The 13,930-nt window shown below is 29.4% G+C and overlaps 1 protein-coding gene across 2 annotated transcripts in view; it reads right to left on the minus strand.

Annotated features, from left to right (window-relative positions):
- Positions 1–1,259: 1,259 nt before the first annotated feature.
- LOC100198192 (intraflagellar transport protein 22 homolog) overlaps positions 1,260–13,930 on the minus strand; it is a 27,841-nt gene continuing 15,170 nt past the window's right edge. For both annotated transcript variants that reach the window (XM_065807614.1, XM_065807613.1), the window contains one exon: positions 1,260–1,498. In XM_065807614.1, coding sequence (XP_065663686.1) covers positions 1,350–1,498 — 149 coding nt within the window. In that variant the 3' untranslated portion in view covers positions 1,260–1,349. The remainder of the gene's footprint in view (positions 1,499–13,930) is intronic.

A 13,930-nucleotide genomic window follows, 5' to 3' on the forward strand; every position in this document is an offset into this window, starting at 1 on the left:
CTTTAATAAGCAAATTCTTTTTTGTATCAGCTACAAAAAGAATGCTGACAATCTTTAATCATAACTGTTTGATGCATTATTTTTTCACCAACTTTACAAATACATAATGTTAAATGAGGATTAAGCTGAAAATTTAATTCAAAATACTGATCTTGGTTCAAAGGTAAACTAAGGATTTTAGAAACAGATTAAGGTTTATTTGCGTCCATTATTTAAATGTTTCTGGTCTTCCTTCATTTGGCTTTGGTTTTCGACCAGCTTTACCAAATACACAATTACACTCAATTGCTTGACATTTTAACCAAATTTTTGGTATAGCATTAAAAGTTTTATTACCTCGGTTCTATATTCACCATAGTTGTATTGCATTTCAAACACATTTGTGCTGGATGAACATCTAAACAATCTTCAACAATATTTATTTTAAAAATATTATAAATTCTATTCCGCCTACTGATGGTTTTTATATGAGTCTTTTCCAGTCAAATTTCCACAAATACTGCATACTCTCAATAATTTTTGTTGATGTTTTTCAGGCATCATCGAAATGAAGATTTTATAGAAACCTTTTGACTAAAAAATGAAAATATATTTCATTAAAAAATGATCGGTTATAGAAACTAAAATTTTTTGAGAGACGATTAACAATATTTTTGTTAAAAACTAACCCAAATATCATAAAAATTTTACTTCGCCCATAATTGGCATCTATGTAAAGTGTTAGTTTAGGTAATATTCCAGTTAAAAGTTAAATAAATAAAGTGGATGTTTAGATATATTTTTCACATTGATTTTATGCTTAAACTAACTCATTTATGTAAAATTTCATTTTATGAGTCAAAATATTAGCAACCATTAAAATATCGTCTTTAAAAACAGGAAACAAGGTTGAAAGGTAATATACAAATTGAACACGTAAATATAAAATTAGAAAACCGAGTATTTGTAACAGACGCATGCGCATAATAAAATCCCAAGCTTTCATAAGTATTGAATCACCGTGTACTAACATTAGTTTTCTAAGCGCTCTCACATCGAAGATATTAGTCTTCTAAGTGCACTCATATTGAAGACATTGAAGACATTGAAATCTGCATAACATATTAAGTTATTGTATTTATTTTATTAAATTATTTAATAGGAACTAAAGAAAAAACATTTTCAAAAGTGTTTTGTTTTACCTGCAGTCTCTTTTTATTAAAATATTGTATGCAATAACGCAAATAGTTTTATGTAATAAACATAGACTACAATAAAAGTTATGGAAGGATCCAGGTGACCTAGATTTCTTTCTTTATTCAATTATTTTATACAAATAAGAATGTTATTATTGATGCAATAAATATAAGTTATTCAATAATACTAAGTTCTTCTTGGTCTCTGCTGTCGTTTACGTGCGATAAAACAGAACTTAAGAATCTCTTAAAAGCATTTTTAATGCCTTCAGAATCTTCTTCAAAGTTTGTATTTATTAATGAAACTCGTCCTAAGTTTCCATCTAAAAATGAAATACGAAAATAAAAATTATATGACAAGCAAGAATTAAAACAAAATTTTTCTAAAAGTTACTAATATTACACTCATTAAAACAAATGTTTTTAAAAGTTACTCACATTGCACCCATTAGAGTCAATGTTTCTAAAAGTTACTAATATTACACCCATTAGAATAACTCATTGACAAAAAACTATATAAATTAAAATAATCTTTTTTTAAAAATATTGCAAATTAGAACAATGCCTAATAATCGCACGGCTTGTTGGTCACATGTGCCAACTTACTCCTATTCAAATTGACATTATTATATTAACTGCACACTGCAGACATGCAAAACTATAAAAAAAAAAACAGACAGGAAATATAACTCCTTAAAATATTATAAAAAATTCTGCTGATGCTATTTTTATAGAAGGTAAGTTTATTCGAAGAACATCAATAATTTTGAAAGAACCCTGTCCTGATTTCCAAAAAACAACAAGCCAAAAAAAAACACTAGATAATAAAAAATTTAGACAGGTAAGCTTAAACTTTTTTATGTACATGTATGTATGTATGTATGTATGTATGTATGTATGTATGTATGTATGTATGTATGTATGTATGTATGTATGTATGTATGTATGTATGTATGTATGTATGTATGTATGTGTATTTATGTATGTGTGTGTATGTATGTATGTATGTATGTATGTATGTATGTATGTATGTATGTATGTATGTATGTATGTATGTATGTATGTATGTATGTATGTATTTAATAGAAGGAGAGAGAGAAAGGCTATAATGTCTTATTTTTGATTCCTAAATTATTTTGTTTGTGAATTAGTTTAGATACCAATTATATATAGATAGAATAACAACAGGATTTGCAAATGGTAAATCAATTTATAACCTTTATACTGATTTCACGAAAACTTTTTATAAAGCGTTGCACAGAAGATTAGCACTAAAACTTGAAGCACATGGCATCGCATCTATGTTACTGAAGCAGATAAATTCTTTTTTAACTAATAGAAAAGAAAAAAGTTGCATTTGGAGAAAATGTATCATCATGGATAAACATAGTAAGCAATGTACCACAGGGATGTAAGCTAGTAAGTCTTAAGATCAAGGCAAACATTTTTTATCTAGAGCATAGAAGAATATATTTTGAACTTTTGATTAAAATGGCATGGTTTTTATTTCTACCCTAAAAAAGTATAACCTACATTTTAAATCAGCTAAAATTTGGGTGCGGCGCACTATGCATTGCTTAGCAGAAATAGGATTTCGTACATATTTTTTAGTGATTTTTCATATTTAAACTTTTTAAGTTTTATGCATTCAGTTTTTAATTCTCTCTCTATAAAAAAAACTTGTTTTTAGTTTTTTTAAACTTTTGATATTTTAAGGGTCTTTTCAAGGTTTTAAAAAACTTGCATCTTTGTTAAAATCCTTTCAAAGTATATGATAAGTGCTAAATTTCTATATTATTTTTATGCGAAACTAAAATAATCATTAATTAATTGAATGTAAAACTAGAAATAGAAAAAAAAAGGTTTTTGCATAACATTTTTTTGATTTCTTAAACATTGATTAATTTGAGCATGTGGTAACAGAGGTCACCTCGTTTTTTTGAACAAAATAAAGCTACTGCCAATTGACTTTACTACCATGCAAAAATATTCAGGAAATCTCTGTGACCTCATGCTTTAAAATAATTATTCACTGTGAGTTTTATTCAAAAACCGACTAAATTATGTGAAGTAAATTAAAATTCCGTAGTTCAATAACATACAGTTTTACCTTGGGATGTTTTTATAAATTATCAAAATGGCTACATTCACTCTTCGTCAACTTTTAACACATACATATATATATATATATTAGGGTTATGACTTTTTTTTGACCCCACGCTCCTGCATTGTAGTTTGATGAACTTTTACCTAAAAAGCACGAAATGAACTATTATTTGCATATCTTTTGAAAAAAGTTCACCCTGCCGTTGAAAAATCAATTTTGAAATAAGTACTACTATGTATTCAAATGTATTTAGAATATCATAGTCATGTAATACAATAAATTTTCAATCCAACAATGACTCAGGCCATTGACCTTGCTCTTGCTTGTTGCTTAGAAGGAATAGAAGGTGCAATTTGTCTTTATTTTTGCATGACAAATACATTTCTATCATTACTTTGATTGTGCAATCCGCTCAATGATTACTTCTGGGGATCTGTAGTATGGATCGCTTCCAGTGATTTTTTAAAGAGCTTAAAACCTTTTTGTATGGATTCAGAACCAATGGTCTGCCCAGCTATACGATATAAATTGACAAATTCTCTGCAGAACTGTCCTTGTTGAAGGAATTAAAATGAAGGCCAGGATCGCTAGTATAGCTCTGGAATTCCACCTTGCATTGCTGATGTTGGGTAATTTCTGAAACCTGATCAATCGAAAATGTCCCTTTTCATCATAAAATCAGAACATTTGAGTGAGATGAAATAAAAATTTCATATCATCTCTCCAGCCTGGTGTTTCGAGAATTACTTCTATTCCGATATCAAACTGTGTTTTTAGTTGTTCATACTTCTTCAACAGTTGAGATACAAATGGATATTCGATGTTCGGTGATTGTGTTTTACTTCCAAGTTCTTCATCCATCACCAAACGGAGGATTCTATCATATTCTAATACATGGTGTTGACAACTGATAAACTGAGGTTTGTTGATGCATTTCTCTACGAACATTTGTTGCAATATTACAACAACAAAATTCTTTTTTCCAGTGTTAACCCTGGTGGTATCTGCAACAATCATCTGTATTGAATTCCATAGGTAGGTTTAGAAATTCCTTGAGCAATAGCTTTTCCCCTGCCATCTACCAGGACAATTTGATTTCTCTTCTTTCATTTTTAAGGACAACCACTTGATAATCAATTCTGTTGATGTGCTTGTCATCAAAGTGTACTAACTTTCCATATGCAACTTTTCAATCATTTCTTTTTTTCAGCTTGATTGCCTCTTTGATTGTTGACTCGTAAATAGCTGATTGCGATGGAGTTGGGATGTCAATGCCTTCACAAGCTAATTGCTTGCATATATTAGCAGCTTTGTTTGTTGATAATCTTGTGTAGGTCACCAAGTTGACTGGAGTTTTGCTTTTATGACTTTTTCTGCTTGGTGTAGGAGTAGTCTCATCATCTTCTTCATCGTTTTCATATTCACTGTCGCCAGCCTCAGAGTCAGAATCACTAAAACTAGGATAGTAAGATGATGAGTTGGATGACCTATTAGAAAGTTTTTGTCTTTTAGAGGGATGGATCGTTTCTTTACTGGCCACTTGGCTAATAGAGTATCCCACTGTTCCTTTGCTTTCCACTTGGAGATGGTACAATCGCTTGTCCTCAGAAGTTAACCATGCTCCATCCACTTTAGTAATATCAAAAATTTCATCAAGGGGTTCATAGCTTCCCACTTGACACATTCATCATAACATTTCAGTATTTTATCAAGCTTTACTCGTATAACTTAATCAGATGCATAAGAACTTAGTTTATTCTTCCACAATTCGGTGACTTCTTTGGAAATTTCCACTATTCGCTCCTTTTTTCCTTTGATTTCTGGTCCAAGGAAATGGTAGTGTTCGATAATTTGCTTTTGGAGAGGCATTCTGTACTTTTCTTCCAGTGAATATTCTTCGAAAGGAACCATTCTTCTTCTTTCATGAGAGTCTTCAAATTTTACCAGATTATTGGTCCAGACCCTTGTTCTTCTGAATGCTACTATAGCTAGGCTTGTATGTTGCCATGTGTTGCTTCTGTAATAACTATAAAATTAGATAAGCAGCTATATATACACAGCCTAGATTGTTCTAAAATATTCTAAATTGTTTCAGAATGTTCTAAATTGTGCTAAAATATTCTAAAATGTTCTAGAATATTCTTAATTGTTCCAGAATGTTCTAAATTGTTTCAGAATGTTCTAAAGTCATCTAAAATATTCTGGAATTTTCCAAAATGTTCTAAGGTTCTAAACACTTCTAATCTATACAAGTTTTAGCAAAGCCACACATATTATTAGTAGCAGTAACAAGATAAAATAAAAGACGATTCATAATTTTAATTGCGGGTTTGATCTTTTTTTACTACCTAGAGGAATGGAACATGTTTTTAATGTTTTCTAACAAAAGTTCATCAATTTATGACACAGGAATTGTTTTTTTTTAAAAAAAAGTAAAAAAGTAATAACCCTAATATATATATATATAATATATATATATATATATATATATATATATATATATATATATATATATATATATATATATATATATATATATCTAGACCCTGAGCAACAGAAAAGGAAATATGAGGAAGGACAGCCTATTTTAAAAAAGGGTGAAAAGCTGATTCAGCAGGGTAACCAGCTCATCAAGCAGGGTAAACAAAAAATGAAGGAGGGCCAATTAATACTTGAAGCTCTTGGACTGAAATTAAACAGGTACATATAATGTATGTATATATGCGTGTATGTGTATGTATATATATAAATATATATATATGTATATATAAATATATATATATATATATATATTGTGTGTGTATATATATATATATTTATATATATATATATATATGTATATGCGTGTGTGTGTATGTGCATGTGTGTGTATGTATATATATAAATATATATATTGTGCGTGTATATATATATATATTGTGTGTATATATATATATATATGTACACACATTTTATAGATGTTTTAGGAGAAATACTGTAACAATGGGAACACCTGAAGCAGGGTTATTTACTGTACTTTGTGCACCAAAACCTAGAAAATCTTTTTTAGAACTCATGAGTAGGATGAAATGTAAAAGAACTGATAATCTTCAGGGAAAAGAAATGGAAGAACTTCAACATGCTATAAAAAGGTTTGCATCTAATCCCTCTACCTAGGTGGAGGGATTAGATGCACCTAGGTCTACTTTATATGGTCCAAATTTATCATTGCATATTTTTTGCAGTTTGAGACTAACAGACAGAACATGGGCTGAGTTTAGGAAAATTGTTACACAATATCATCATCTTGTTCCTCCAGGTTTAACCAAGTTAAAAGAATACAAAAAATTGACATATCCAGAGCAGGTGGAATATTCAGAAACTGAAGTAAAATGTAGTCTCTTTAATATGATCAAACATTCAGTTTCTAGAGTGTTTGAGTATCTTTCGGAGGATGAAGATAATGCTATTAAAGTTTTAGCACAGGAGGAACATGATAGCATATATGTCATTTGCGGGAAGTGATGGTCAGAGTGACCAATCTGAGTTTTATAATGCAGCAACTATGAAGAGAGGTGTGGATGATTCCACTGTGTATAGTATAGTGTTTGTACTGTTGGAGATTCGAAGTGGAAAAAAGATAATATGGAAAAATTGTAATCCAAATAGTCCAGATGCAACCCATCATCTTATATTTGGTTTTATTCAAGAGAAGTTTGAACATTTACAAAATGAAATTTTGTCTTTAGAGAATATTAAGTTTACACTTCATGACAATACTTTTGTTATAAATTCAAGTTTGTCAACTATTTATATCACAATGAATGATGGTAAAACACTTTATGCTGCGGTATCAAAAATGTCTAAAAAAAATTTAGCATCTCAGCGCTGTCATGTATGTCAAGCAAGTCCTAAGGAGCTTAATTTGGAAACTATTTGGAATAAAGATAAAATTGTAGACAAGAATATATTGAAACTTGGAATTTGCAGTCTTCATTTAAAGATATACAGCATGGAGTGGGTCTTCAATACAGCTTGCAAACTTCCAGCAGTGAAACAAGAAAGCAAAATTCTTGCAAAAAAACAGTCAAGAATTTATTGAAAACAAAAAAAAAATTCCAGCACTTATTCAAAATACAAATAAAAATAAGGGTATTTTTTGTCAGGAAGGGAAGTGGTACATCCAATACTGGCAATGCTGCACAAAAATTCTTTAATAATCTATCTGTGACTGGAAGAATTTCTCAAGGGACCTGCTCATTGATATGAACAATACAACCACAAGAACAGATGTAAAAATTTTCAAGCAGAAATCTGAACGTCTGTTTGGTCTCATTTCTAATGATCAGTTTTTAAAAGCCATTCCAATGTCACAGTCTGTGCATAGAATGGTAGTTCATGGTGCTTCTTTTATTAAATATTTTAAATATCCAATAGGTTCTTTGTCTGAGAGTGCCATTGAAGCCAGGAACAAAGCCAACAAAACTGCACGAGTAGGTCATGCATGTTTAACTTCTTTGGATGAAAATACAAGGGATACAGCTAATTATTTATTTATGACATCATTTAGTTATTTATTTGATACATTTTAGGTGCTGGTGGTAGCCAATCTGATATTTCTGAGGTCTTTTCACATAATCAACACAGTATGTTTTTTTTATGCTTGCAAAAAAAAAAAAAAAACTAATTGTCAGAAAAGTTGAAACATAAGAACCCCAAACTTTTATGTTTAAGAAAAAATTGCATCAATTGACCTCAAATTGACTCAGCTTTGCCATGTTTTTGTTTTCCATAAAAATCTGTCTAAAGTCCTATTTCTAAGTATCATTAAAATATGCAGCTGTAATTGATAAGCAAGTTTTAAAAAACAACTATTTTCATAGCCGCATATTGTTAAAAACCTATTTTAGCATCAGAACCTTTATTCTGCAATTGAAGGAAATGGAACTTCTGGATTATTTATTTTACTTTTATTTATAATAAAATATTATGTTATTTTCTTTTTTATTTAACATGAAAATATAAGTAGGAGACAAAAAATGCCTGTAACCCCTAAAAAAGATCAACTGATATATCAGACTTTTAAATATTTTTTAGAGTTTTAAATATCAAAAACTATTGGTTTTATATCTTTTTTAATCAAAAATCGAATAAGTCAGATAAACCGCCTAAAAAACCGGTATGAAACCAGATTTAAAAAAGACTGGACTCTTTTTATAAATATATATATATAAACAAACAATACCTCATAATTGATGCTTTGTTAAAAAAATTACTTCAAAATGTTAAACAGTTCTCTAGCTATAAGGCTATTTCCTTTTTTTCTATCAGCGTGACGCATAGTGCGGCATTACTTATACAACTTTCATCAAAATTAATTTCAAACATTTTTCTTTAGTTTCAGTGCAAGGTTTAAAAATAAATATCAAATAATAAATAAAAATCAGATAAATGTTACTAATTTTATGTATGTTTAATATTTGTACCGAATAAAAGAATATTTATTATTGTTATATCTACAATTTAACAAGTTTGATAAGAGGCGATGTGATTATACTATATATCTTAGAAATAATGTTATTTATATTATCTGAAATATATAAGTATATTACCTAAAATATCATAACATTATACTACATATATTATATATAAGTGGTGCAATGTAAGATAAGAGCTAATAAAAAAACATAAATTATTTATTATTAAAGCAGCTAAATCTGCAATTTCAGGTAAATTCTGTTATGTAAGGAAAATGCATGACCTCATTTTTCCTAATTTCGAGAGTTGATATATATATATATATATATATATATATATATATATATATATATATATATACTTTTAGGTCAGCAGTTAGGTCAGCATTGTCGTATGCCAAACCTAATTCTAAGGGTTGATATATATATAGTTGCGGATCTAGGGTATAGCCAATGTGGCTTAGGCTACACCTTAGAATTATCAATAAAATAAAAAATTATATATAGAATTCTGATTTTCAAAGTAAAAATAAGTTTATAGTTATAATAAGTTTATTTTTTGCCGTGTAAAATCTAAATGTAAACAATTGTTTACATTTACTATAAATGTAAACAATTAAAATATTAGACTTTTATTTCTTAAAAAAAAATTTAATCTTCAAATTGCAGCTTTAATTAAAGAAGATCTTAAAAGTTGATTCTATTGTCAGTAGAATCAGCTATAATACAATACAGGAGACTCTTCTATAATATAAGAGAGTCCTCAAAAAAAAAAATGCTTCAAGAAATTAAATTTGGTACTGATTTATATCACTATTTTTCGAACTACTTAATTTTGGAACTTATGCAGGTGACACTATCTTATAAGATCATTTAATATCAGCCCCTAAAAATGCCACATACATTTCTGAAACCACACAAAATCAACTAATAGAGTGTTGTAGTAAAGCTTTCAAGGAGATTCTTATTTCTGAAATCAACAAAAGCAAATACTTTTCAGTTTTAGCCATTAAAACATCTGATAGTGCCAATGTTAAACAGATGTCTTTTGTAATTAGATATACAGAAAGTAACTATAACACTCAAGAAGATTTTTTTTAGTTTTGTTGTCCTTAATTATTTAAACATGTTCTTAGTCAAAAATTATGGGCAAGTTTAAATAATTATCTTTCTGTTGGTCAAGCAAAGCTAATTGATGTAAATCAAAAACACAAAAGTCTAGGTTGTTTTTTTTTAGCAAAACTTTTCACAGTTGATACCTAAATTTTCTTTCAATGTATTTTTAGTTTTAACAAAAATTTGATTGATTGAATTTTTTAGATTACAATTAGACTCCAAGATAAACAATATGACAGATCTCAAATTTCAGAGTCTTGAAATTGAAAATTAAAAAAATATGCTTCAAGAAATTAAACTTGGTACTGATTTATATCACTATAACTGGTTTAATATTGCTTTTGAATTAGCTATGTCTTTAAATGTAAAAGAACTAAACCCTAGAAAATGTGGAAAGAAAATCAATCATGATAATCACTCATCACCTGATTATTTTGAACTTTCTATCACTTTACCTCTACTGGACCATCTTAATAATGATATTTTTAATTTTATAAGATTTCAACAGGAAATATTGGCAAATCTACTTTCAAATAAATTTACTTATGAATTTCTGGATATCTTCCATTCCTATCTAGAAATGGAGAGCTAACCTTAGGCAGTATTACAACTTACATATGGAGTGCAAAATCCTATGGCTTACCTTCTAGTTGGTGCACTTCGTTAAGTAAGTTAGACATTGTATGTCTAACTTACAATAAGAATAGCCAAGGTAAATTTTATACTTTACCATTAGTTATTTTACTAGAATCCATTAAAAATAAATAATAATTGTGTACAAAAAGTAAAAACTAAACTAGGTTAACGCTGCAGAAGCTGTTCAACCCTTCAATTTAAGACGCTCATATAAAAAAACAGTCTGGCAGCGTCTACATGACTTAATTATCGGATGTCTTTTTGACGTAGATTAACCAACTTATTAAATAGTTGTGATTATGACATAATTTTACAAAATTTAGCTATACCTATATAAAATCCTAGATCCGCCCCTGATATACATATATATATATATATACATATATATATATATACATATATATATACATATATATATATATATATATATATATATATATATATATATATATTTATATATATATATATATATATATATATATATATTTATATATATATATATATATATATATATATATATGTATATCAGGGCGATGATATACATATATATATGTATCAGGGCGATGATATACATGAAAAAATATATATATATATATATATAAATATATATATATATATATATATATATATATATATATATATATATATATATATATATACAGGGTGTACAATTAATTTTTGACCCCCTAGTGTCCTTTTTTAAATAACCATAAGTCAATATTTTTACTTTAATTAAAATTTTTCACAAAATCGTTAAAACAAAGTTACTGATCAGTAGTGAGTTATTCCACAATTTTTACCAGAACATTCCAAAACTCTGGCGCAAAAACCTTCAATAAGGTAATAGTATTCTTCTTGGGTGATGAAAGCCCATTCTTTTTTACCTCTTGTGATTGTTGGCAGTTTTGGGATCTGGGAGTTTATTCCATCTTGCGTTAAAACAGCATTTGCATAAATATATATATATATAAATATATATATATATATACATATATTTTTTTTGTTATTCATCTCCTCAAGGCCGAGAAGGCCACTACAGATGAGGACGCTACTTAATAGTGGTTATAACCCTCTCTCAACTCTATAACTACGAAACACGAACCTTGACGAACGAGGCCGCTGTGCGGAGAAACAAGTTGAGCGCGGTACTACCAGGGATGTGGTGGAGATCAAACTCGGAACCTCTCGCTTTTAAAGCGAGTGCTTTACCACTACACCACTACCGCATTATATATATATATATATATATATTATATATATATATATATATATATATATATATATATATATATATATATATATATATATACACGTATGCATATATAGCAAGAGAGAGGTGAGAGAGAATGAGAGAAATAAAGAAGTTTAATATAAATTATCTCAATAAAAATTAATAACTATTTGTATCTAGAGATTCAACTTCCAAAAGGAATAGGAATATTTTACAACATCAAGCTTACCTGCAATCTACCAAAAAACCACCAAAAAGATTTAGTTACATGTTCAGTTCATAAAAAATTTTTAAAAGATGTGTAAAACCGGACTGTCTTTTGGGTTGGCATATCAGATTTGAAAAACTCAATAAAAACTGACAAAAGAAGATCCGAGAAAGATAAGCTTGAGGAATTGATGTTTTTGGAAGATCAGGATGGTGAAAGAAAGTTCATTCTTGGGGCAGAAGATAAGAAGTTCAGTAAAAATGTAAAACTTTACAACTACAACTTTTGAAATATTATTAACTATAATTATTATTAACTAATTCAGTCTAAATTAAAACTATTTTATGCTTGCAGGCAGCCGAGAGTAACAGGAATAAAAATCAAACTAAGAAAATGCAATCAATGGAATCTAACTATGAAATTGAACTCAATTCTTATACGAGTTCTGATTCATCTTATAATTCTGATTTTGAACCAAGGACCTAGTGCCAAACTTAATACCTATTACCAAAAAGAACCATCTCAATCTAACAGTACAATAACAGCAAAAATTTCGATACGTTTACTGGGAACATTATCCTAATGGCTATATTAAGTAATGTTTTACTAAATATTTTGCAGAAAGTGACAAGTGCAATTCTAACTGAATCTGGTGTTGATCTTAGAGATATACACTGATAAACTTGGCAAATGAATATATCTCAACTATTTCTTTTCTTACTATATATATATATATATATATATATATATACATATATATATATATATATATATATATATATATATATACAGTATCGGACAAAACGAGTGCAACCAAATAATGCTAATTTAGTTTCTTTAGAAAAAAGTGCTGCATTTTTTCAATTTAGAGAAATAACTATGTAACTGTTTAGAGACAAAGTTCTTCAAGTTTTATTCATCACAAAGTTCATTATTTGTACACGAAAATTAATAAATTAATCAAAAGTATTAAAAAAAGTTGATTTCCTTCTGGACAAAACAAAAGTGCAACTCGACAAAATGTTGACCAAGCTGTATTTTGCTATCAATATTTCGTGGCGAATCCTTTGTTGTCGATCACAGCCTTGCATCTTCGAGGCATAGATTCGATCAGGTGATCAATGAAACTTTGTGGAATCGCTGCCCAGGCCTTTTGGATTTGTTCAAACAGTTGATCCTTATTACGAACACCTTCACGATTAATTCTGCGGTTGACGATCTCCCACAGGTTCTCGATAGGGTTGAGATCTGAAAAATGAGGCGGCCAATCCATCACCGATAGGTGGTTGTCTTAAAACCACTGATTGACTACTTTTGCAGTGTGTTTCGGATCGTTGTCTTGCTGAAAAACCCGTTTTATTGGCATATTCCATTCAGAATGAGGTAACATAACATCTTTCAGGATATTTTATACATGAAACGATCCACTATTCCATTCTTTCGATGTATTGGACCTAGACCGTTAGCAGAAAAACACCCCAGACCATTACATTGTCTCCACCATGCTTCGCGGTCTTATGGCAGTAACGTAAATCAAGGCATTTTCCGGCCGGTCGACGTACACGGCAAATGCCATCACTCCCAATGATGTTGAACTTCGATTCAGCACTGAACAGGACAGTTCGCCATTTCTGTACATTCCAGTCAATATGAGATGTAGCAAACAGGAGTCTTTTCTTCTGATTTTTAGTGAAATCAGCGCTATCTTTGCAGGGCGTCAAGAAAACCATCTGGCTTCAACAGCACGTCGTCTGATTGTTCGGTCCGATACAGGCAGCTCTGATTTTTTATCTCGACTGATGATATCCAGGGATCCTTCTTGACGGATCTGACGATCATAGAATCCTCTCTAGAAGTGGTGGAACGCGGTCTTCCACCTTTGTTATCTGCTGCCAACTTCCCCGTAGAACGATATTTGGAACATAGTCTTGATACGGTCCATTTTTTCATGCGATATTTATCACAAATACTTTTTTGTGAAATTCCACTTACGTAATCGCC

This window comes from Hydra vulgaris, chromosome 10 (genome assembly GCF_038396675.1).
Source record: "Hydra vulgaris chromosome 10, alternate assembly HydraT2T_AEP".
Taxonomy (NCBI): domain Eukaryota; kingdom Metazoa; phylum Cnidaria; class Hydrozoa; order Anthoathecata; family Hydridae; genus Hydra; species Hydra vulgaris.